Source organism: Camponotus floridanus, unplaced genomic scaffold (assembly GCF_003227725.1).
Source record: "Camponotus floridanus strain SB8 unplaced genomic scaffold, Cflo_v7.5 scaffold115, whole genome shotgun sequence".
NCBI classification, from domain to species: Eukaryota; Metazoa; Arthropoda; class Insecta; order Hymenoptera; family Formicidae; genus Camponotus; species Camponotus floridanus.
Window position 1 is genome coordinate 47,824 of NW_020229232.1, and position 27,650 is coordinate 75,473.

At 35.6% G+C, this 27,650-nt stretch overlaps 2 protein-coding genes across 6 annotated transcripts; one reads left to right on the forward strand and one right to left on the reverse strand.

Annotated features, from left to right (window-relative positions):
• Positions 1-2,290: 2,290 nt before the first annotated feature.
• On the reverse strand, positions 2,291-7,010 carry LOC105252698. The gene is made up of 5 exons (XM_011260219.3): positions 6,504-7,010; positions 5,377-5,621; positions 5,201-5,219; positions 4,297-4,401; positions 2,291-2,968 (listed from the first exon to the last, which is right to left on the reverse strand). Exons 2-5 carry the CDS (start codon positions 5,560-5,562, stop codon positions 2,922-2,924), a joined length of 357 nt encoding a protein of 118 aa, XP_011258521.1. The 5' UTR covers positions 5,563-5,621; positions 6,504-7,010; the 3' UTR covers positions 2,291-2,921.
• Positions 7,011-9,215: 2,205 nt separating this feature from the next.
• LOC105252696 (dmX-like protein 2) lies at positions 9,216-26,934 on the forward strand. Of its 5 annotated transcripts, none has more exons than XM_011260213.3 (32): positions 9,216-9,505; positions 10,042-10,239; positions 10,338-10,491; positions 10,711-10,809; positions 11,487-11,696; positions 11,775-11,910; positions 12,228-12,425; positions 12,514-12,692; positions 12,943-13,158; positions 13,233-13,386; positions 13,528-18,164; positions 18,252-18,566; positions 18,650-18,751; positions 18,834-19,028; positions 19,096-19,326; positions 19,437-19,574; positions 19,780-20,012; positions 20,091-20,272; positions 20,416-20,785; positions 20,864-21,097; positions 21,175-21,427; positions 21,546-21,750; positions 21,838-22,105; positions 22,284-22,457; positions 22,535-22,633; positions 24,061-24,147; positions 25,334-25,394; positions 25,530-25,738; positions 25,822-25,966; positions 26,070-26,287; positions 26,377-26,460; positions 26,524-26,934. In XM_011260213.3, exons 1-32 carry the CDS (start codon positions 9,419-9,421, stop codon positions 26,638-26,640), a joined length of 10,188 nt encoding a protein of 3,395 aa, XP_011258515.2. In that variant the 5' UTR covers positions 9,216-9,418; the 3' UTR covers positions 26,641-26,934. The 5 variants fall into 5 exon arrangements, with proteins under 5 accessions (XP_011258515.2, XP_011258516.2, XP_011258517.2 ...); XM_011260214.3 differs by having other exon boundaries at positions 10,726-10,809; XM_011260215.3 differs by lacking the exon at positions 24,061-24,147.
• Positions 26,935-27,650: the final 716 nt, after the last annotated feature.

Here is a 27,650-nt window from a genome sequence, read left to right on the forward strand (position 1 = left end):
ATTTGTGATAATGCAAGAAATAAATACCAGTATTTAAACACAAATGAAAATATGATCTCTATCCTAAAAAAATAAAGGAATAAGGAGAGAAATTAAGGAATCCATGTGGTAAAAATTAATTTACATATTATTTCTTTCAAAGTAAATATTTATTCTGTGTATTTATATAAGTGACATCGCTTTCAGGATAATACTTTCACAAGTATGATATAAGTCTGTCAACGGTTTGTGTTTGTCTCTGATAATTGGATACCCGTCAATAGCAGCTGCTGTGTTAATTTGCAATTTGCGATACGAAAGATGTATAAAGATAGATGTATGAAGATAAAGCGCAATATATTTCTCTTTTATACGTATATATATATCTCAAGTACTTTTCTTAGTAACGCAAAAAAGTTTCTCGCGATATTAAATTTTATACATCTGTATTTATATATATAATATATCACGACAATCTGTATTTATATATATAATATATCACGACAATTCTACGTCCACATATGGATTGATTGTCACTTGTCTCAGATATACATAATACACTGTTGACCCCTCTATACATCTAAATAGGCAACGTGAAGAGTACTTCTTCGCAATTTCTTTTTCTCTCTCTCTGTTTTCAGAAATACACGAACGAGAACATTTAGCAAATTATCATCAGGGACAACCTACTGCTAAAATGGGCTTGTGTAAATGTGTGTGTGTGTGTGTGGTGTATATATATATATATATATATATATATATATATATTTATATGTATATGTGTGCGCAAAATTAAAATATGTTTGGACCTCGCAACCTCCTAGCATGCCTCTTGCACACTATGAATTTAAATTCAGATATGCACATACAGATGAACGATTAAAAGGGAAAGGCAAAGGCGCGCGAACGAACATTTGGTGACTCTCGCACTTCTTTTAATTTCGCCAGCGAAATGGTACGTAGGCGGCATATATGTTCCCAGCAATGGCGATTCATAGCCAAAACCGCATGGATATATTGATTTTCTTTCCGGCACCCTTTCGGTGTCCCGTCGACGTTTCAACGTCGAGATACAGTCATCGTCAGTTCATGCTAAACATAGTTGTAGTGGTGCACGTTATTAGAAGCCGAGAACCACGCGACCTGTGCAATTTGTGCCGACCCTCTTTCAATGCGCAGAGAGATTTGCATACCAGGATATTCTAAAAAAGACAGAGCCTCGATATCTCATCATATTGTCATACAAATTTCATCATACAATTCTATCTCTCATATGGGTGCGAATAATTCTTATCAAGGAAAATTCAATTTTAAATTTTACTCCGAATATCTGTTATCATATCGCGTTCTTTTCAGAATATCCTGTATAACGATGACTATACAATTAAATTTCTAACGATTTATATAATGTTGTTAACACAGGTACATTCAATATGAGTACGGATAACACACAGCACTTTTAAAACGTCGATTATTGAAATTCATTCTCATAACCGATTAATTCCCCTATTATGTACAACGTGATTTGTATCCGAATAATCTCTTTGACAATTTGATTTTACAGATTCGGGAAGAGTGAAATAAATACAATGACATCGCTCATCCACATTCGATCTGATAATGACACACGCTTTGTTGATAGTCTCATACCAACGGTATCGATCCAATTCTCTTGTGCCTAACAAGCGATATCAGTAATAGCGTTGCTATTGCTTATCTTCAACAGAATTCTCGTAAATTTCAAGTCAAAATTAATATTGATCAAATTATGGAGTATGCCATATGTTCGATTAATTTCTTGTTTTTAACACTCTATGATATATAAACACGTAAATATATAGCATTTAATACACAAATTTTCTATCTATAATCACATGCATTATTGCTGTGTTTAATGTCTTCAAATTTAAATAGATGCAACCAATTAAATATTTTTCAATTAGTCGAATCAATTAAAAATTGTGTTGTATTTTTAGACATGTTAAATCAATCATAAATCGATAAATAAAAATAGACGGTAACGATATGGTTTTTGTGAAATATTCGAAAGATCAAGATTATTTCCCATAAACTTTGACAATTGCATAATACACGTCTATACCTCATCTCTTTAACTGTTCACACATATTCTATGTCATTTATAAATTTCAATATATATTTAATTCTTCAACCTTTTCATTTAATATAAAACTAGAATTTATATACACATATCATCATTCTGTCAACTAGTGCAAAGAAAAATTTAGATGCTTGAAATATTAATATTAAATGACTGAAATATTACACATCTTTTTTTGTATATATGAAAATTTTTTTTATATACGTTTGATTAAAGTAAATTTAATATTTGAAAAACGCGAGACAGGAACTATATCAGTCACATGACATTACTGCCAGGATACTTGTAGAATCGAAAGGCATAATAATTAAAATGACACAAATTTCGAACGAAACAAGAAATCAACTATTGCCATGTTCGATCGAACTGTCCAAAGCGTCGCAGTTCGCTGCAAAACGAAGTACACGCTTTCAATTAATTACACAATTAATTACTTCTTCCATTGAACACTAATGTAGATTTTCTCACATTCGGCTACACAACAGCCGAAGTAGCAGATTCAACCCTCGTCTCTCTCACGCGACATCAGAAAGATTAATTCGGGCATATGTCGACGCAACTTCGAATTTGTACGCTAAGATAGTTCTCGTGTTCATGCACGATTAATGTCCAAATAAATGACAGTATCCTCAGCCATCGAGATTTACAGAGTCGCGTTGATTTTGTTCATTTTTAAATAGATACGTGACAGATGTCTTCAGTTGTGGCTTGAAAGACGCGTGACGCGCGAAAGATCTGAATTGACAGTGGAAAGAGCTTAATCCTAGTTTTGTTAATATGCATCAATTGCGGCGGAACGGGAAATCCGGAGGTCATCGAACGGTTAAGGTCGTGTGAAGCGATACCGGTACGGAGTCCAGGCGAACAGTTCTAAAGGAAAAGAATAACATATCCATTGTCTATGCATCGCTCTCTTGTCACATCCTCTAATGTTCTTAGCATGCAAGAGTGGTGCCAGATCGTAAAGATCATTGCTACTTCACGCCATTTCTCACGCCACAGATTCGGGATGCACAATTAGCATGCATTTCTGAAAACGGCCATTTATGTTTGAAAATGAAGCTTCTTCTCTTCATTGCCATTCTATACTTTATCTAATCTAATAAGCATAAATAATAATTTAACGCTGCAAAAACTGCGATTGCATTTTTCCAGTTCTTTTGTGTGTTCTTCTGTTTCTTCTGTTATTTTTGATTAATTCAATTCAATTCAAAAAACCAAAAATATCAAAAAGAATGAATGTAAAATGATATTTTTGATCCACAAATTGATTCGGTTGAATTTTATCACAGTTTAATCGACTCCTATTTCTTACTTTAAAATGTCGAAAAGAGATAAAAAATTAATCAAATTATGATGAAAAGTTTTCTTAGTAATCACTCTTTGATTAGAAAATGAAAGTCTCGTTGATTGAAAAGTTAAGTCAAAAGTAATATTCTTAAGATTTAAAATATTCAAAATGTATATAAATTTTGACATTTAACTGTGATAATAAATTCTCTAATTATTTTCAGATAAACTCTCTAATTATTTTTATAATAATAAATTCTCTAAATCTTATTTTTAGGCAATCTATTCCGCAAGCTATCATTTCCAGTTGCGTTTATTGTTCGATGATGAAACATGCCGGATTTCTACGGATCTGTTGACTGATTTGTGAACAAATCCGGTTGTGAGAGAAGTCTAAGTGCGATATCATCCGATGAATTTATAAATGATAGTTGAACGACAGTCACACAGTCTTGCATGGGAGATGCGTGTCATGATGTGATTTTACGACATCTCTTTGGTGGGCATCTCTGATGATGACTCTAATGCTGTGTAAGTACATATACATCAAGATATCGAAATGTAAATGTGTATGAATGTTGAATGGTTTATCAAGGAGTTCAATTAATAACGATTCGATGGCTATCGTTTCAGATGAGAAATAATGCCCAACACGGCTGTAAAAACTTCGCTAATCAAAGGCGAAGCGATAAAAACAATCATTCACAAGCATCGGCTCTCGGGATTGATCGTGGTCGACTCGTTCTCCGCATCTGTAGATGGTATGGTGGGAGGATGTCTGCAATCTGATTGAATGGTGAAGCGATATGAACGATGTAAACGCGCTTTGCAAAACTACTTGTTTGTAAAGGAGAGTTTGTAGCGTGTTGCGGCACGTACACTACATGTAGAATCGCTCTACGATTTACCATGATTGGTGAAGCATGGGCAAAGGGCATTCAGAATACGATTGCAGAATCCACGCGCTCGGTTGTTCCATCCAGCGATGGTATCGCCACCCTTCAATCTACTGCCTGTACACACACACACGCGCGTATACGTATAGTCAGTATGTTATAAATATCAATCTCGAAAGATAATTATAATTGTGCGTTCTACTTTGTAAGTAGCTCTAGGGTGTTTTACCCAACTTGACGATCTGAAATATCTCTGTCATTATTCATGATACGAGAAAATATAAAAAATGTAAAAAAAAAAATTATATACCGAATACTAAGACTAACAAATCGCTTTTGGCCTTTTTTGCGAATTAAATTTATCGATATTTTTTCAAATGGACATAATATTAATGACATATGTTTCATTAGCATCTTGTAACTAATGACAAAAACTGAATAGTTCATGATGTATCGATTTCTTTTATATGATAACCTTGATATTTTCTTTATACGATATAATTTATTCTTTATATATTTTCCCGTCTCATGCATGCAACAGCGGAGATATTACATGAGCATGAGTATATTTCTACTCACCGATTTAAATGTACATTTATCTAATCAATTACGAATTTATTTTATTCTATCTCTACTTTTCTATATATTTATTAATATCTATAAATATTTTTTTAGTCATTTTACGCGTCTATCTAGCAATCTAGCAATCTACGCACTTATCAAATCATCTCTCCTCGTTTGCTTTTTGCCTACCTTCTTTTTTTGAGTATATAATATTTACCGCTTTACTTATATCTGCCTTCTTTTTCCTTCGTTATAGCCGACGCGAGTCAATCACGAATATTTCAGCCTCGTAAAAATGAGATACTTGAGTCTCGTAAACGAATCGAATAATCGAAGATGAATTTTTACTTACCTTCTCCTATATCAGCTCCCTGAAACACAAAGAGCAAATTTTGTATGCCCAATCTTCGCGATATAGTTTGATAGTAGTAGTTGGTCTCATTAATGGCGCGTTTGCCCTTCGATTTATACACTTGAAACTATGAAACTTTTCTATTTGAATATAACTCGCGAGTTCTGGCACATTACCTCCGACTGAGCTTTTCTTTTCGAGGCTTCCGTAGTAGCGGTCTCTATCACTTCGCTAATAAATTTCGTCGTTTCCCTCATGAGCTCCTCGTCCTCCTTGAAAGCTTCTTTCCTTTGTTCCAGCGTCCCTGTCATCAGGTTTTTCTCGTGTTCATCCATGTTGCTAGTTTGGTACGATGTGGACATCCAATCGGTTGTCAACGAGTATCATCAACAACGACGATTATCGTCTTTGCGTTCTAGCCCTTTACAATTAAAATCATACTTTCGATCAAAGAATCTTATGCGCGAATTGATTGCAGAGCTTTTCTTAATTAAATTAACATCACACAAATATTTAATTACCTTATCGAAAATTTACATAATGGAATGTATTAGAAAATTATTTAATATGTATACAAAAGGGCTCGTAACAGATGCGTGCGTTGTTTATGACCTAAGTGATACGAATGCACTCGATAATTTTAGACTTAATTATCTCTTTTATTATCTCTCTTTCTCTCTCGTTTTTTTCTCTCTGTGATCACCGGCTTGATATTAATTCATCAAGATTCCCGTCGACCCTTTACGCATTCAAGTCCCTCGCGCATACATTACCGGTAATCGACCGCAAAAACGAGACTTGGAACCGGGGTAATTTCGGTGTTTTTCTAATCAATAGAGGATCAATAGAGATGTATAAAGATGTGAACAATCAAATCATATTTTTAGTTCAGAATAAAAATAAATTGTGTCCTAATTATATAATTCTTTAAGGCAAGGTAAATTCTTATAGAGCTTTTACTTTCTTCACATATGCTACGAATGCATATAAAATAATGAAAATTTGACATAATGCGGTTTATGATTTTTTATATTTACACTGTGCTTAATCTGCACTTTTGTTGCAATAGTCTCGTCGATCGAAATCACCGAGAGATTACACCGGCCTCAGTCTCGATGTCAGTTCATTTCTGAAGAATATCGCGAGGTGAGAACGATCCCGATTGCCGAATGTAACAATGTAACATGTAATTGCAGGCACCAACGTAAATATAACGAAGACGACGACGAGGATATATGCCACAGGTGGTGTGTATTGTTTCACCACGCACGCACACTGATACCGAACAATCGTCTCTACGTACACGCGCGTGTGTTCCGGGGATGCCGACGATGACGTGGTCACCGATGTCCAAGGCCGGCGTTGCAGTCGAGGCCAACCGCCGTTTAATCGCTGATAAAAGTGCCTGGACCTGGCCACCGAGCTATCCCGAGCCAAGCCGGTCGAGCTTCTGACGTATTCCCCGGGTCCAATAAATTTCCCCTCGCTTTACGAACATGGACTTGGCTCGATGAGGAGGTGTCCTCAGTATTCGAGATGCCGAGAAACGTATCGACAAGAAATTGAACGATAAAAGGGGAAAGCACCCCTCATCTTTTTGCTCGGCAGCGTCTTCGACGGGCTCGCGCTCCGCCAGGTAATGATCGACGCGAAGCAGGCGTTACCAGACGAAGCTCTCTTACCCGACTGGATATCACCCCAGCCAGACCCCGAAACGGAGCATGCGTCGGGGCATGCAGTTATTAGGTTTTTATATCTGTGCTTCTATGTACTCTCTTATCTATGTGGGCGAATATATACACGTGCATATGCACCGACCCACGCGCGTATACACATATGTATACGTATGTATTTATTGTCATTTTTTATCTCGTAGATTCGTAGACACTATCTCTATCATCTCAGATTCAGACTAGAATGAAAAGCGAAATTTGACATATAATGAAACATAATTGACATATAACGAATTATCGCAGCTGCTGATCATTTACTTGAAAGATCTTAAAAAATGGATGGATTCGAGAAACAATCGATGGGAATTATCTTGTAACGCTGCGAAGCTTCTTAATCTACGGAAAAGAATAGAGCTTTGCAATTTTCAAATTTCTTTCTGTGTGGGAAATATATGAATACACATATTTATGTAAATTTATGGATATCATATGTATGAAGAACTGTGAAGATTAATTCTGTTCATTAACTTTTATTTCGCATAATGCGTATCGTGCGCATTTTTATCATTCATTTTTAATATAGTATATATAGTACATCTGGAAATTTCATTTCTTTGAGAGTGAAACAATCGGCGAAATCCTTACATATAAGCATTAGAGTCTAAAAATACATGAGGTACTTGTTGATTCTGGATCTGTTAAAAGGATCCTTATGTCGGATACTTATATATCACTGTGTATAAAGTACGTATCAACATTATTAACGGATGCAAACATTTTTATTTTATTCTACATAAAATACGTATAACGTAAAATCTGTATAATGCCTCAATGTGAGTTGCGGTAATCTTTTACGCATCCGTTCGGTTACATAATTAGAAACACATGTACATCATGCGTATATGTATGTGTATCAATGTATTTCATAATTGTTATCAACTGGTCGCAATTAATGACACGTACAGAACCGAGTGTTGGTTTCTTAAAAGAAAGATAAGGAATCGCGTCGCTGTCTCATGCAAATTTAAATATACGAAATGAGATATTTATTCTCGATGAATTACACAGAATGAGAATTGATCGAATTTGATGTCTTTTTTGCAGTCGAATCAAAAGCTTGTAATTATTTATTATATATTTGAATGAAAAGTATAGACGTTTCGATGCACTTTGCATGAATATTCCTTAGCTTTAATGAGAAAGACGGTTCGGGAAGACATTGCTAAATATAGCACGAACGCGTTTAATAACAAAAGATCAATATGATTGTACGATGAATATTTTTTCCCTGAAGAAGCTTGTCGCTCGATAGCTAATATGTATTTTTTCTTGTTTTGCGTTTGACGTGGCATGTGCCGTACATATACACGCAAAAGTGTTCTAATGTATGTACAGTTTATTACATTATATTACAATATATTACATCAATATATTACATTAATGTACGATGCACGTGTTGTTTACCTGCCTCATATTAGATTCACAGCGTTTCTAAAAAAATATCTATATTATATAATATCTTGGCTTCAAGATTAATTTTTTCTTCCAACATTAATTTCTAATACTTCACTAATTATTTTTATTATAATTTTGTTATAATTGTTATTTTTATTAATATTGTTATTATATTAATTTGATGTTATTCTAGATCCACAGACAAATTTGAGGAATATAAATTGATATTTTCTAATAATTTTCCAGGTAGAAGGACATCATAATGATGTCATTATGAGTTTCATGTTCCACCTGGGTTATGTTATATAATAATTTGTATTATATTTGATTATACAAATTATAATTAGTATTAATAATATAAAAACGTATGTATAATTCTAATAAAATATATGCACAGAATTTATGTGTGCAGGAAACAAAAATTCATTTTTCAAGCTATGCAGTGAGAGAAAAGGAAGAACAGAAAGTATAAAAAATAAAAGAACGAGTCCATTACAATTTAAAAAATGATAATCTGTGCACATTTTAATCTATTATATTATTATATCTCATAATTCATACATCTTTCTCATATATCAATGCGAGAGCATATATCAATTTCGAGCATTTCGTTAGCATTCTCAACATTGATATTCGCGATGTGCGCGCGCGACTATCGCTCTGAAAGAGCCGCCTTCAATGAATCAATCAGCTGCTACGCGCTAAGAAATGTCACTTGCGATGGTGCGTACATAAATCCTACCCGCGTGGTAGAACTGTATTTAATTGACCAATCAGAACGCAGAAACCTTTGCTCCTCCTTTGTCCTGATTGGTCAGTTAGTCCAACGTTGCGTCACCCTACGCAAGATTTCCGAATGCGTCCCGAAAAGATCGATTTAAAGATGGCCGCACCGCGGTCGTCCGATTATCGTGTTGCGTCAATCTGAGACGCATCTCTCAGGGATCGTAGGCCGATTTCGAGTTCGAGTCGAGGTGAGTGACGTCCGATCAACGTTAGCGACAGCACGATCAGCGGAGATTTCGTTCGCGAGAGCGACCGACCCTTTCACCGGATGATGATCTAATGCCTCGCGCGTAATCACGCGAACATGAATTGTCATCAGATACTGAGCGGCGCCTGCAATGCGGGCGATCGCTGTTACGCCGTTGGCTCCGTCGAGGGAATCTCCTTCACCGTGAGTCTACCTTGGTGATACCGAAATCACCGATTAGCGCGTCTCGTGATTAGTTTAGACGGCCTTTACGGCCAATGTTGTACGAAATTTCGTAAGCGATCGCGCGACGAAAAATGCGTACTCTTGCGTGATGGAAGTCAGCTGATCAAATGACACTTTGATTTGAGGCGTATAAAGACGTAGGAGATATCTCCGTCCGCCTCTCCTTTGAATTGACCATTTCCTTCAGTAGAAACGTCATATACTTGTCATGTCCTATATATGTTACATCTGTTTTATATATGCTGTATTGACGTATCGCGGAAAATTAAATTGTTGATCTTTCTTGTTTTGCAATTATTTGTCAGATTTTATTGAGAACTTGATTTTTTCATCAATGCTAAGATAATGTGCTCTATGCAAGGCAAAAATTTGTTAAATATGATAAAAGTATAAAAGCAATAATGTATGAAAACAGTGCAAAAATATAGAAAATTGAAAATTGTTCAATTTAACTCTATATTTAAATTAACTATAATTCTATTTATTTCACTTAGGCATACGCAGCTGGATGCAATATTGTGATCTTGGCCAACAATTTTGAGCGAGTCCAAATAATTCCTGGAGCTGTACACAATTATATTAGGATTAGTTGTCTGGATTGTAGTACAGACACAGGAAAAATTGCTGCAGCATATGAAAATCAAGTGTGCATTTTTGAGCCAACACCTCTTATACACAGCACTTGTTCACATGTTTGTATTAGTATATTTCTTTGTTGTACATAATTTTAAATTTTTAAATAATTATATAAGACAAGGTTTAAAGCAGCTTTATCAAATCTCCTTTATAGCAATTAGAATATAGATGGGTTCAAACAGGAAGTCTACAAACAGAATCGACTATTACTTCTTTATCATGGAATTTAGAAGGAACAAGATTATTAACAGGTGGCGAACTGTTACAGTTATGGCATCAAAATATCATGCCATTTCAAGAAGAACACAGTAAGTTTATTTCTTTGCGAATTGTTTGTTTCAAAAAATAAAAATACATATTTTAAAAAAATACAATTTGTGTTAAAAAAAAAATTCTATAATAAAAATATGATTTCATTTACATTACATATATGTATAACTAAAAAGATAGATATTCATCTCTATAAATATTTAATACTTTATTAATATTTTTAAGTATTCGAATTATCATATTATTACTTCATACAGCAATATTACCTACAGCCATAAAGCCGAAAACATTACAAACAGAAGAAGTCGGCACAACTGGAAACAATCATAATATAATGGCAAATACTTCTCAGGATCGTGAGTTCATTCGTTTTGAGAATGAACATACAGTGTTGGCATGTTAATATATCATAGCTTTTTCTGCCACTGCACTGCATCATAATTTCTTATGAAAGGCAATCATTTGCATATCTTGTTTAATTGAGAATTAGAGGATTGAAACAAATGCATTTTGCAAACAAATATGATCAGAATTATCCTTTCACAATAAACTATCTTTAACAAAATTGCTTTTGCACCATAATTGTCAAATTAGGAGCTTTTGCAACTGATGCTGTATTGCAATTCTGATTTTATTTATATATTTATATTGGAATTTTGATTTTATTTATATATAATGTAATTGTTAACAGACAATGATCAAAATGTGTTTTGGTAGTGGACATGCTCATATATTCAATCTTTATTTGCCATATTTAATACTTTAATTTAGACATTTTGTATAATATAAATATACATTTATTATTCTAAAACATTTATATAATATAATTTTATAAAAATAGATAATATGATTCAAAAGACATTTTTATATTTCTTATTTTATTATTATTATTAAGATATTAGATATGCTATAAATATTCAGCTTTCTTTATTTATATTTCAGATATGTGCATCTTGTTGTGATGAGAAACACAACTTTAGTTTACCCATTAATATCTATATATATATATATATATATATTTATTTTTTAACAGCTGGCGCGGTGACATTCTCAATTGGAGAAGCTGAGAGTCCTGGACCTGCAGACACATTGGCTGCAAATGATCCAGGCGGATGGAATTGTGTGTGGAAATGTCGTACTGCTACACCAGTTCATCTTATGAGTTTTAGTCCTGATGGTACTTTATTCGCGACAACGGGAATGAATGATAGATTAGTGAAAATATGGTTTGAAAACAAGCAATGTATGTATTTATATCAAATGATGAAGAACATGTTATATTTATAAGTAGTTATTATTATAGCTTATTTTTTGTTTCCAGTTTTTCCAGCAAAAAGCATAGATCATACAAGTTTTTCTCAGTCTATAGGCAGTGACAATTTTAGTTTTGTTTATGTTGCACACCCACGCGCTGTAACACATCTATCTTGGCGCAAAACAAGTAAATATATGCCAAAGTAAGTTGCATATGAAACTTTTCAATATTTTTGCGATGAAAGAGTCATGATATGAGGCAGTAAAATATTCTATTTTTATAAAAATTTTGTATTATCTATAGAAAATATGCAGAAATATGTTTATTACATTCTAGAATAAATTAAAATGCATGAATTAAGTTAAAATGTAATAATTAAAATATATGAATTTTAAGTTAGCTAAAAAACTACACTAAAGTGTTAATCCTTTGTAATAAAAAAAGTCAACAATTGATTTATATACATATATTAAACAATGTAAGAAACATCTTAATAATTTTTCTTTTGTTATAAATCAGGGGCTCTGTATCTAATATGTTGGTCACTTCGTGTCGCGATAACATTTGTCGAGTGTGGACAGAAACTATACCGCCAGAGATTGAAGGTCTAGCTAATATGAGTCAATTTGAAGGCTCTGATAGACATGGTCATCATGGCAAACATCGTCATCATAATATGCATAAACATCGATTTATGCAGCGACTAAAACATATGAAGTATGTGAGAAATATATTTTTTATTTATATAGAAATACATTTCTTATGAAATAAAATAATGATAACACAAAAAAAATTCTGTTTATAGAACATGTTTTCATATTCGGCGACACGCTAAACAGCAACATCAGGCTGGTCATACAGCACCTACTTTACCAACGCTTCCATCTACGTATTCTGTACATGATTTTCATAATAATTATCAAACTTCTGGTCATTATCCAGGAATGCATTTTCACTTGGCAGCCAGTATCAATGCAGAAACTGGTATAGTATTGATTAATATTATATCGTATATGTACATTATATCGTATAAAATAATATAGAACTTTTTCCTTTCTTTCCTATTTTTTTCTTTTTATTAATATATAATATTTAATAATATAATTTTCACTACGTATACGATTATGTACAATTAATATTACAATTTTAAATTACTGTTTTTATATATAAAATTGTTTTTAATATTATTGAAATATTGGTAATCGTCAGTGGATAGTATACGTTCATGTTATAGATATACCGCTAGTACCAAGTCTAATTACCGGAGATCCTGAAAGAGAACCGAATTTTATCTTACATTGGCTAAATAACAAAGAAATGCACTTCACCATGCAAGCCGAAAACATATTGCAAGAATTGACTCGTAAAGTAGTGGAAAAAGAAGAAGGTTTACAGCATCAAGAACATGCTGAACATGTAGAACATGATTCTGAAGATGAATGTACACCAAGTATGCATTGAATTTACTCGATGCATTGTCGAAAAAAATGCAACTGTCAATAATAATAACAATGTTCTTTCCAGAAAAGGGAATTCGACTGCAAACGGTTCAAAAGCCAGCCGTTGGTGGCCGATCAATGAGTCAAGAAGATCACAGTAGTGATGAACACCATACTGCACATACTACTTCATCTCATCACAGTTTGGCACACAGTGTGCATTCTCATCCAAGTCTCAGGTAAATTTTCGAAATGTCTTATTCTATTTATTACAACATTTTGAAATTATTAATTTTTTATAAAACTAATAATTTCATTTACACAAAAAAGAAATAATTTATATTTAACATTTTTAAACGTGTTGCAACTTTCTATTACAGCAATACAACTTCCATTAATTCGATAGCAACGGATGCAACATCCACTATGAATCACGCTCCAGATTCATTAGATACAAAAATAGAAACACTACTGCGCGACTGGCATCATAATCCAGATCTGCTATTCTCAATACATCCGATAGACGGGAGTTTTTTGATTTGGCATATTGAATGGTTGGACGAGTATCATCCTGGATCTTTTCGACAGGCGCAAATTTCTTTTTCCACTCGTATTCCGAATGCATTCCCACTCGGCGATGCATCGACAATGAGCCACAATGTGTCGATGTATTCTCATAATTCTGGTGGGCCGTTATTAAACATCCGCGAGGTTGCAAAGTCATCGACAAAACCAGGCGAGCCCAGCGAAGTTGTGACACCCTTACCCAGCCTCATAGAGCAAGATGAGGAACAATCCACTTTAACCTCAAAAGCGGGTCAAGAATTATTGAAAAATATAGAAACTACGGACGATCAAAATCAAACGAAAGCCGAATCTAATGCACTGGAGAGTAATAAAAACGGACACGAAGCAGATTTATTGACCCATCCTAGTCCGATCGTTTCCATGGTGTCGAAGCATTCAAACGGTACTTTGAATTTGTGGCAGTTGACGTTTGCGGATAAAACAAAATTTTCGCAGGTTTTGAGTATAGGACACGCATGTAGAGCTTCCGGGCATCGCTTTCGTGTAAACGACATCACGTGCCATCCCGTTTTACCTTTGCTTGTGACAACTTCTCATCATAATATACCCGAATTTTCTGGTACACAATCGGCGGGATCTAATGAAAACATCAGTGGCAAGCACGACATCTCTAAGAATAAGGATATCATGTCGTCTACCGGTTTTTGCAGTGAACTGATATTATGGCGAGTAGATGCTGTGGGGCCCCTGTCGAAGAGTGGCGGAGTTTCCGAATTGGCGCGTATCAATTCACCTGAGATATCAGCGTTCAGTAATGTAGCTTGGATTCCGACATTATTGCCGAGCACGACGTTGGGCAATCTGTCCAATTCTCCTAGTGCGTGTTTTGTAGCTAGCGATGGAGAATGCCTGAGAGTCTATCAAGCTGTTATCGACGCCAGAACATTACTGGCAGAAGTGTCGATCAGTGAGAGAAGGAGTCGAATGATGGATTCCATGGCCAGCCTCTCGACGGACATGTCGTCGGACGATGGTATCAGACATTCGATCCATGATAGAATAAAGATAGTATCTCAGCAATCAACTGCGAGACCGGGATGTGTTATACAACTGGACGCTATCTCCGATGCTACTCATGATTGGCAGAACACACAGTTTCTTCACGTCTTTCAAGAGCAACTGATTACGGGCGAGAGAAGCGACGAAAAACAATCTGGTATCGATATATCTAACAATGATTTAGGACTCATGGAATCTACATTGGACGCCATGGTGGATCTACAGCAATCGGCAATTTTCGAGGAACCGTTCTACATAGTAGTTCTTGAACGAACGCAACAGGGTACCACCGTGCACATGTGGCGATTGGTGATAGCATCACAACCAGAAACCACCGGTTTATCGGGTTCAATGATGTACGTGCCAGATTCTCATCTGGTTCAAGATGAAGATGACGAAGGCACACCTGGTAGATTAGGTCACGCGGAAGGTAGACGATCGCGCAGAGCTAGTCAAACTGGTGGCGGTCGAAGTCGTCGCGAAAGTCAGGCTGACTTGGATTCGACGTTTCTGCCACGTCGACATCAGAATAGTCACGTTCTCATTACTACCACGAAAGTCTGCACACAGGAATTACCGTTGCCTGATGGAGTAGAGGTAATTCATGCTGCACCTGCGGCGGGACATTTAAGCAGTTCCTCAATATACCCTGCCTGCTTTGCGCCGTACATCATTGTAACGGCATGTAGCGACAGCACCGTACGTTTTTGGAAGTGCAAAGTGACGAAGAGACCAGACGACAAACTTGACTATGAATGGTGCGAGTGGGAGATGATCAGAAAGGATCAGGAATCGACTATCGACATCACTGGTCAACCGTTGAACATAAGCGCGGCTTATAGCGGACGCATCGCCTGTGCCTACAAGTATGGGAAATCGTTTACGCGTCCGACAAAGAGCGATCCAGACTCGCGCTACGTAAATCTCTGCGTTGCCATATACGAGTGCGAGAGCACAGGAGGTAGCGAATGGATTCTGGAAGATACGATTCATTTGAAAAATATTCATTTGCCGCGAATACCAGTAGATCAGCATTTGGATCTTAGTTATTTGTATGACAGTAGATTTTTGCAGAAGAAGCAACGGCTTACTCAAGTATTGCAGACTCTTAGTCACGAAGATATAAGATCTTCGAGAAATGGAGAAAACGGAGATTCCACGAAGTCAAATGCTGGTCTGTTAGCGGTCCCATCGTTCAGTACCCTGCAATCTTTACGAAAGTCGATCATAGAGAACGGTAACACGTGCCCCCTCACACAAAAGCATCTGGTGCAACTCGACTGGGTATCGAAAGAAGACGGCTCGCACATTCTAACTGTCGGTGTTGGTTCTAAGATTATGTTATTCACACCAGTGTGCTCGGACTTGGCGCAAGCTAATATGAAAGCGATGAAGGAATCCCAGAGTAATAACAGACCGATATTACGAAAGACTTCATCTCTAGCACAACCGCAATTTGTCGATGAAATTCGATGGATGAAATTGCGCAAGATTGAACTGACGACGGCGGACGGTCTGCCGCCTCTGCCTATGCAAATATCCTGGGTACGAGATGGCATTCTAGTTGTCGGCATGGATTCCGAGATGCACGTGTATTCGCAATGGAAACCAAATCCGAGGAACGATTGCTTCCATTCGAATCTGCAGCATCAGGAATCCGATGAATTTCAGGCGAGTCGGAATCTGCGTGATGAGGATCTACGCACGTTAGCGCACGAGACATCCCAGAGACGATTGGCGAACGTATCTTCCATGCCGCATCTGTCACGTGTTAGCAGCATCAATCTAACAATGTTAGACGCGAAGAAGAAGCGCGGTATACAAAATGAGAACTTGAGCTTTGATTACATGCCAGATTACGGACTATTCGAGGCGTCGAGAATAGCTTGTCCGGTTTTACCACAATATCATCCCAAACAGTTGATGGAATTATTAAACTCGGGCAAGATTAGATGGGTGAAGGCTATATTGGCGCATCTAGTGCGATGTATAGGTAGTTCCTGCTCCTTACGAGCCGATGATGAGAATCTGGTGAAGCAGCGCAATTGGTCGCGATCGAGGACGATGTCGGTAAGCTATGTGGGCACAACGTCGCCATTAGAACCGAGAGGTTCGACCACACAGATTCCGGAAGAATTGACGCTGGATTACGCGGAAATCACATCCATCTCACCCTTGCCATTGTGGACTCTGTTAATGGCCGATAAGGAAACCAATCTACCGCATCAACAAAGCGAGGACAAACACGATTACAATGAATTATTTGACAGCAATCTGGACGAGGGAGAATCATTGGATGATATGCTGGAAGAGGATTATGATTGTTCACGGCAAAAGGATCGGCGATCCTCGGTGCCAGAGAGGCAAGGGATATCTCACTTCGGTCCTAGACAAGGGAGATTGCTGTCACGTCTCCTGACTCATACTCATCTCCCGGGATTATCCAGTTTAGATCAAATGCATCTGCTCGCTCTGGCGGATACCGTGTCGACGTGTAATGTCGACTTTGCAGAGAGATTCGCAATCGACGCGGCCAAGAGCGCGATTGCGAAGGAAAATCTAACGGGTATTCCGGATGGCGAAACCGTGTCCACTGATTCATTGGATGACTGCGGTCTTAGATTTCTTCTAGCGATGAAGCATTACAACTATCTGATACGTTGTTTGCCGTTGGCTCAACGGGCGCAATTTCAGAAACAAGGCGTCGCATCGAACAACCTCGTATGGGCATTTCATTCTGAATCTGAGGAGGAACTGCTGGGATTAATCCCATCTTATGCTAAAGGTCAACCAAAGTGGTCTGTGCTGAAGGAGCTCGGTGTAGGCTGGTGGATCAGAAGCAATACGGTGCTTAAGAAATGCGTGGAGAAAATAGCGAAGGCCGCTTTTCAGCTTAATCAAGATCCTTTAGACGCGGCTATTTATTATTTGGCGATGAAGAAGAAAAATCTAGTGTGGGGTTTATTTAGAAACAAGCGAGACGAACGAATGACTACCTTTTTCTCGAATAATTTCACCGAAGACCGATGGAGAAAAGCGGCATTGAAAAACGCTTTCGCTCTTCTTGGGAAGCAACGATTCGAACACGCAGCCGCGTTCTTTTTACTGGCTGGTGCGCTGAAAGATGCTATCGATGTATGTCTAAATAAATTAAATGATATTCAACTCGCGATGGTGATAGCTAGACTCTACGAAAACGATACATCATCTCCTAATATGAGGAGATTGTTGTATGAAGAGATTCTAGGCTGCGATAAAGATGGACAAAATCAGGATATGAGTAGAGTGCATCCTGATCCATTCTTACGTAGCATGGCTTTATGGCTCTTGAAAGATTATTCCGGTTCTCTTAATACTTTGCTTCTGACCAATGTCGGTCATATGCATCCGCAATATAATGATGAATCTGATAAACCAGAAGGAACAACAGGTAAATTTATATCTTTGTACATTTTTGCATACATATGAAATAATTATATAATAATTATACAATGAATATTTTGTCTGTTCGTTGTAGCGAATCCAAATGTCTTCAACTTTTATGTTTATCTTCGTACACATCCATTATTAATCAGACAGTATATTGCATCCACTGCACAAGATAAGAAGAAAGGACATTCGGTGGTGATCTCTGGATTCAGTTATGGTACAGAAACAAAAAGTCAACCAGACAAACAGTTAATGTTGGAAGATAGTATTACACCATTGGAGAGGCAATTGTATTTCACAACAGCACACGCACATTTCAAAGCTGGCTGTCCAGCTCTCGCTCTTGAAGTCTTGTCCAAATTACCTAATAAAGTTATGGAAACAAACGGTGAAGACTCTCCAAGTAAGTAAATATATATATATAGTGTGTATGACAATTTGTAAGTTTTGAATAAAAATATTGTTATTATTCTTCTATTTCAATAGGTTTATTAAACAGTCCAAGTAAATCTAGAACTCAAGATACTCAAATAGATACCGGTATCATTAATTGGGGAAGTGAATCGAATGGAGTAAGCAATAATAAAGGTACGTATTATTATTCTACATAAAATATATTCTCTATAAAATATAAAGAATTTTAACTATAAAAGAAAAATATTGTTTTCAGAAACTGCTACCTCTTTCGATTGGAATACACCGTCGTTTGATTGGTCCCAGAGTACCAAACGCATAGAGGAGGATAAATTAGAATTGAACTGGGACGATGATGCCGGTGAGGATGAGGATGCCGATAGCCCTCCCATGACTATGAAACTTGATAAGAAAGAGCCAGATAATGCGTATAATTTAGAAATCGATAACAGTAAGAACTTCTTTTGAAAAATTACATTTTGGTGTTGATTATTAATTAAAAAACATTTATATTTTAGATGTAGCAAAATCAGCTGGTCAATTAGATATCATGGCACAACAACTGAAATTCGTAGCTTGCTTGAAAATCTTGATGGAAGAATTATCTACATTAGCAACTGGTTTCGAGGTAGATGGAGGTCAGCTACGATATCAACTATATGTATGGTTGGAACGAGAGGTAGACGCATTGAGACAGCTATGTAGCTACAGTACTAACGCGGACGGGGATGCGAACAACGCGGCAGAATGTAATTTTCTTTTATTTTGTATACACATAACTGTTATCATAATGATATTGACAACAGTTTTGAAAATTACGAAAAATCGATAGCGATATTAATAGAAGAACAATTTTCAGACGAGGGTGGTATGGTTGATGATGTACCACCGTACAAGCCCGGTGAACAACCAACCTTACATCAAATATTAGTAGCGGAGAAGTTGGACTTTGAAGCGAAAGTGCAGAGAGCTGTTAAAAGGAAAAAATGGTTAAAAGGTTAAGCTAATTTTATTTTTATGTCATTTAATCCCTTAAAAATATGAACTTTTTGCATTTAAAATTAATTTAATTTATTTTTATATTTAATTATATTTAATTTATTTTAAAAATCGTATGTTAAATAATATAATATTACATTTAATATTACATTTAAAAAAATAGATAATAAACAAAATTGTAATAAATATCTTGTGATTTTCAGCTAATGAAACATTATTAAGAACTTTATTATCGTATTGTTCGTTGCACGGGGCATCGGGTGGCGGCCTAGCATCAGTAAGAATGGAATTGGTACTCTTGCTGCAAGAATTGCAACAGGAAAAGACTCAACAGCAATTGCTCAGTCCCCTTCCTTTCCCTACTACGTTACCTTTATTAAGTGCCAGCGTTGCCTGCAATAAAACTGTCGTAGCTGACCCAGTTCGACATCTGCAAGTTAGTTAAAATCTTTATATTATTTTCCTTTTATCTTATTTCTATCGATATCTAATCCTACGTTATTATTTCTTGCAGTCTCTCGCACATGATATGCTGCAGACATTGGTAGAGCTACGAAATCCGCCGATGCCTAATAGAAATACACATTACTGCGAAGTATTTATCATGAGAGATCTAGCAGTGGCGCTTAGTGCTTGTATTTATCAGTCACTTTGTGATTCAGACACATTCGTTATGAAGCATCACCAACCAGAAAGGTAAGCTATATTTTATTTTATGATTAAGTTGATTAATTTTAATTATTATATATTAATTTATTATATATTATGATACATTAATTTAATTATTGTACAAAAAAGATCCAAGAAAAGATCTGATTTATACATTAATTGTGTTTCAGTTTCCCAGTCGTCGCAGAAGTAGACACGTCCTCAGGTGGTCACTTGGTAGCTTCAAACAAATATCATCGACGTTATTCGACGGATGATGGTGTATGCATAACTACCTCGCCTGCCAAATGGCCGGGTGTGACAAATTTACGCGCGTTGCTTGCTCGAGAAAAAGACGAGGATACTCCGAAATTAAATATTTTGCTTTGCGAAGCTTTCGTGGCAACATACATGAGCCTGTTCATTTATGCGCTATCAAGTTGTGACAGTCACATTTTGTATAGACTAGTTGGACAGCATTTTGATAATAACACATGGTCTTCTCTTTTTGGCGGTGGAGTTAAAAAGCTATTGCGCGTAGCGAGCACCACTAGTAGCCAGGTATATTGATCTTTGTGCGATGTGGGTTTTATCTTTTCGAATATTGTGGTTTTATATTTCTTTGTGTCTCTTTTCAAGGGAGGTAACACGAACAGCGTCGAGCGGACCGATAGTGTGACGAGCGAAATCCAAAGTACCGCCAGCGGAATGTGGAATACCATGACGTCGTTGACCAAACAACGCGTCAAGCTGAATATGAAACTATTGGGACAATTTACGGGTCAACAGCCAAATATGAAAGAGGATAAACCTACATACAGAGAACAATTTGTTTCACCACAAATGAGCATGATTTCTTATTTTCTCATGAAGGTATATGTCACATCATTATTTTTCTTATCTCTATTTATTTCACCTTTGTACAACTATAAGCATAAGTATTTTTGCAGCCACGCATAGAGACTGAATACGCAGAAGAGATTGATTATGATTCTTCCGATTCTGCGGTGTCTGATTTGGATTCCACAGACGATGAAGAAGACGTATTTGACACGAGTTCGAAGCCAAAGAACAAACCAAAGGATAATACTGAGCATAGTAATTCTAATTCATACAGTTGGAGCGTGATGAGATTAGCGATAGTTAAAATACTGCAACAGCAATTGCAAGACTTTTTGACCATCGCTGGCATAGAAATGCAAGGTACATAAATTCCAATATTTTGAAATTAATATCTTGAATCGATTAAAATTATAATTATTAATACACGATAACGTAGTAAATTACGTAATAAATTAATGAAAATAATATATTATTTTAGAATTACCCGTAAGTAGTCCGCTAATTCACGGTACACTGGGCATTGTTGCACAATGGCAAGACTCTTTACGCGAAGAGTTGGAACACAGAGGCCCACCATCAGCAACTTACATACCCGGATGTGCGCCGGATCCCTCTCCTACGCCTGGAAAACCAGCCATTCACAAGTATCGATCGTTATTGGAAAAAGGAAATACTCCCTTCAAGTAAGTATAGGTGAAATCTTACATTTAATAAATTAAAAATTTCGACAAGAGAAATATTAAACAGAAAAATATTCTAAATGATTTTAGTACACGATTGGCATCCGCGGCGCCTACTAACCGTCTGTGGTGTTATTTAGTTAGACAAGAATTGGTACAGGATATTTTCATTCGCGCAGTGTTCGGAAAACGAAGATCCTTATCGACAATACTTGAAAGTAATCAATCAGTTGTTGATGGTGTACATCGTGGAACTGGAGAAGATAAAGGTAGCGATAGTGGCACTACAAGCCTGCCGGAACCAGTAAGAATCATTCATAAGGAGCAAGATAGCATCAGTGCCTTCTGTCTTAATCAGGTCTTTTTTAAATCTAGTTAATTTTTTTAAATAAACATTTTTTAAAAATTTTTTTTAAATCTTTAAACAAATTTTCGAATTGCTTCGAATATATAATATCTTATCTAGATAAGAAAAATACACTAATATACTAATATATATACAATTATACTAATATATATACAATGACTGTAAATAGGTAAATCCAGGTTTAATGGCCCTTGCTACACCTCGAGAAGTGCAAGAGATGAACATTTCCCTACTCCTAGAACTTCCATCGTGGCTGGAAGATGAATGCGAATTCGATATTATCAACTTGACTAAACAACCTGATCCAGAACCTGTACAGCCAACCAGTTTCTTAGTTATACAGGTATGGTTTAACACACACAATACCATTATATTAACGCAAGTGAATTTTATATTTTATATTAAACATTTTATTTGTAGACAGCAGCAGATCGTCCTTTGTTGGCACAGAGTCCTCAAACGAACAGTCCCCAACCTCATTCAGGTATAGCCAGTCAGAGTGGACGTGGCGCGAGTGTGGTAAGTTTTTTTAATTACATCATAATTTATATATTAAATAATGTTGCATTACTTCCATTTATCAAGACTTCCTTTGCTTTTTTGGTACAAATAATTCTATAACATATAAAATATAATTTTTTTCTTCTTCAAAAATTAATTAAATGTTTCAATAGAACTTGTGATAATCTTAATAATGTCGAATGATAAGTCGAAGATGAAACATTTAAATCTTGTAAATATAATTCAAATTAATTTATGTAAAGGATTTAATTTACTTTTTAATTTTTTATCTATATATTTACGCTACATTTAACATTTTGAATGTTGAGTTAATCCCAAGGCTAAGTAAGATAAAATGTATTTTATTTTTTCTCTAAAATGTTAGATTTAATTTTTTGTATTAGTAATATTTTTACTTTTATTTTGAGTGTACTTATACTCACTACACATATATATCTCACAATGTAGATTATTATAATATACATGTGCGTGTGTGAGTGTGAAAAATGTACAATTAATCATTATCGCGCAAAAAATTGCAGATTCGTTAATTAATTCACATGTAGAGAGCTTAATTTGTCATAACTAAGAGAATATTTGTAGTAGTTTCAAAATTAATATAAATAATCCTAAGTAGCTTATAAGTAACAACTGGCAACAGGGATTTTCTAATCTAAGAAATTATATAAGAAACTTTTAATAAGCTTATAATAGAGCAAGGATGTTTGTCGATTTAAGTAGGAAGTGTACTGTCCACCTGGAATATTCCGAGAATCTTCCAAGATTCATCGTACATGTGTACCAAGTCCTTGCATATACATTGTATACTTGTCTGTTTGACATCACTAGACAGCGCATCTTTTGTAATAATATCTCTTTGTTCTTCATTTTTTATATATAAAAATAATAATATTATTAGACAATACTTGTGCATTTACATTCAGACTGATGCGAGTAGCAGTATTTTGCACCAAAGAGAAGAGATGATTATGACTATAAATAAATCTTACATTCATTGCATGATATATATTGAGACAAAAAATGTGCACTGTGTCTCACATATCAGGATACGGCTGGATTCGCAAGGCTTGTTCGTTTTATGCAATAAATGCCAGAAAAATTCATTTGTCACATTTGTGTTTAAAATTGAGAAAGCTCATTAACTTATACACAATGGTTATATCTTTTTTAACGCTTTTGTCAAAGCTTATAATGTTAATTAAGCAAATTGTAGAGCAACTTTGTTATATAGAATTCTTTTCCTTTTAATGGTTATATAAGGATAAAAGATACATATCGCCAGACAAGCCTTGCAACCTGTGAATGTGATGTATTGGGATAGGGTAGCACAAAAGTGGTGACGGAGACAATGTTGCTTGTTCAATGCTTGCCTAACATCTAACTCGGTCTGCGTCACTGAACTGGCGGCTCATTCGCTCGCTCAGATGAAGGGGATGCCTGCTTTTCCTGGCTCCCACGACCTGCGTTTCTGTCAATTTGTTGCCGATAGGAGCAAACACTTGTTAAAGCCGGTGAGATTTACATCTAACAAGACCCTATAGTCTATCCTAGTCTGCAAATTTCATGTTTAACTTTTTTTGGGTAACAAGCAGATATTTCTGATCTGTAATATGTACTAAAGACATAGTATACAAAATTTATATCGTTTGATCATGTTATGTAAAGATTCGAGATTATCTAAGAATTATTGAAATTATATTGCATATTTTTTAATAATTCTTTAGATGTATTGCAAGTCAGATGTATCTTGAACTTCTCAACAAGACCTTGCAGTTCAACCTGTAAGGCCTGTTTTTAGAAACATTTAGCCATTATCGTTTTGTCTAAGAGCTCATAGCAACATGCACAGTGCATTGGTTTGTATTTTTCTTTGCTTATACATTATCAGTATAATAATAAGAGGGAAGTTTCTAAGATCATCATATTCTCAATTGGCAACACTAGTGTTTCATCTGCTCCTACATTCTCATAGATGTTATATAATATTTACAGCTGATAGGGAAAACTCACTGTTTTTATCACAAGTATTACATAGAATGTACATACATTACAATGTAAATTATATGTAATTGACAATATGAATGAACACAATGTAAATGAATATTGGAATATTTAAATGCATGTATTATTGTTGAAATTTTTTCAAATCAATCGTTTAAATTTTCCACTGATGTATCCAGTAATGTATCCAGTTTTAGATATTATGTTTTTCTCACATCCTCTCGGAGCGAGAACGCGTGAAACTTGGATAACTTGATTTCTATCAATATTTTATTGTGTAATATACCGTACCACATTCATATACATATCACCACACGTTAATTCAACATCTGCAAGACGCGCTAACCGCTAGAGATCGACGTTAGAACTTTGCAAGCTAGTGGGTCGAAAAGCAGTCTCGGCTGAATACTACTTGCAAGATCAAAAACTCGCTGCAATGTTTAAAACGCATGCTACGTGTCCATTATGCAACTCCATTAAACCTACTTTGCGTTGATGCAACACCCAAAAATGTGCGTTATTAAATACTTTTAATATTGTCGCAGTATTGTGTTCATCAAGTTAATATAGTTTAATTCTGCTGAACTATATAAATGTATCATTTTTATTTATATTATCTCGAAATTTATATTATCTCGAATCTCTCTGTTTCCAATCTCGCAAATTTAATGGACCATCTGTACTTTATTTCGACAGATCCTAAAGCACAAGATTGACGGCATCAGAAGAATATCTTCCCATCCGCTCTTACCGCTATGTGAGTATACTTATTATATTTTGACATACATACATACACGAATACAGACGTAAGACACTTATCATGATTGCAAAAATTATGGAAGATTTTACAATAATATAACATGTTTATTTTCTTTCTTTATGGTGACTCCAGACTTGACCGGATCACAGGATGGCTCTGTATCTTTATGGGAGTGGGGACATCAGACGGCAGTCGCGACTCCGAGAGCGCCTGGCACTTTCGCCAAGGTGACCCGCGTACGATTCTCACAGCACGGAAACAAGTTTGGCGTGGCCGATTCCGATGGTCATCTGAGTCTGTTTCAAGTGGCGTGTCGGGAAGGAACGGCTCGACCATTCTTCGTAAGAACTTTCATACCTCGCTTAAAGTGTTAAAAGAACCATCATTAAAAGTACTATTTATTTATTGAAATTTATTATTTTAGACCTATCAGTGCCACAGCAAAGTTACCTCAGACTTTGTCTTCCTCGGCGCATGCAGTCTCGTGGCTACCGCCGGTCATGGCTCGGAAGGGCGGAATGTAGCACTATGGGACACGTTACTTCCACAAAACAAATCTCTCGTACAAGGTACAAATAATAATCACATGTATAAATAACTGTACTTGCATATGAACGGATGACAAGATATCCTGATATTTCTCTTGCAATTATCCGATTGTGTTTCGTCAAGGTTTCATGTGTCACGAGCAAGGAGCCAGCGCGTTGATCTTGGCGCCACAACATCAACTATTAATTAGCGGCGGCAAAAAAGGCGACATCAACATATTCGACGTGCGGCAACGACAACAGAGACATAGATTCCAGGCGCATGAGTCGGCTATCAAATGTTTAGCCCTTGATCCGCACGAAGAATTTTTCGTTAGCGGAGCGGGTGATGGTGATATTAAGGTAAATAAATTTCATTTTCTTAAATCACGACTCTCTATAATAAGAGAAATACAACTCCATTTATATTCAATAATAAATTTCATTCGCAGATATGGGGTTTGACCGTCCATTCTCTTCTCTACTCATTTCCTGGTGAACATCCACGATCTAGTTTCTTTAAAAATATAGGGCAGGTACTGTATCAATTCAGTTGATCGCATAAAACAGGGATAATAATGTAATCATTTATCGTGCAGGGCGTTACCCAGTTACACGTGGACTCTGCGGGCCGATTGTTTTCATGTGGAGCAGATGGTTCGATGAAAGTTCGTCAACTGCCAGAACGCGATTGTGTAATACAAACGCTTTATTAGAATTAAAAAGATAATGAAAGAAAGAAACGATTACTCTGTAAGTATATTATGTGAAAGAGCGCCGATATTTATTGATTATATAAATATATATATATATATATATATATATATATATATATATATATATATATACATACACCAAACATACATACAAAAGACAAATCGTTAAAGAAGTCTGTGCAATTCACTGATTACTATTGTACGATACATCTATATTACTTTTACATACAAACTGTGCAAACAATACAATGTTCCTTTGCATGGCTAGTATGTTGTGTTGATAAGCTAAACGAATGTTATATATATATATATATGTATGTATGTATATGTATATATATATATATATATATATATATATAAAAGTATGTATGTATGTGTATATTGTTTTATCAAGACTACTTTGTTACATATATGATAAAGTAGTAAATCCTGCACGAATATTGTTGTTGTTGTCTAAAATTGAAGCTCTTATAAACATAGTGAAGCTGTAGCCTTAGATAGCGTATCCAAGTGTTTCCCTCAATTAAAGAACAAAAACAAAATAAAAAAAGGAAAAGAAAAAAACCAAAGCAACGCGACGCACACGAAATACATGAGTAACCGTAGTGCCGAGATGCAATATTAGAACGGCACTACATCCTAAAGTGTATTTCATGTGTAGCATACATAGCGCTATATATGATATATACATGATCATTCCTTTCTCACATGAAAGTAATATTGAACGATTCGATAAATTACATGTAATAATCTACGTACCTTCATATTTTAATATGTAATATATGTAATATTTATAAATCAGTTGAGAGATGAATTTTATTATTTAGCAGCAAATAATTTAAACGACGATTTAGCCGATCTTTACAGCGGTTATTGACTAGTGAAATGTGAGATATTTCTTTACGCTAAAGAGAAACATTATAGGTTTCTGTGTATTATTTGTTAAAATAGAAACGTGTGCAATGTAAGTTATTGTTGTACAATATACGTTCGATAACTTGGCTCGAGAC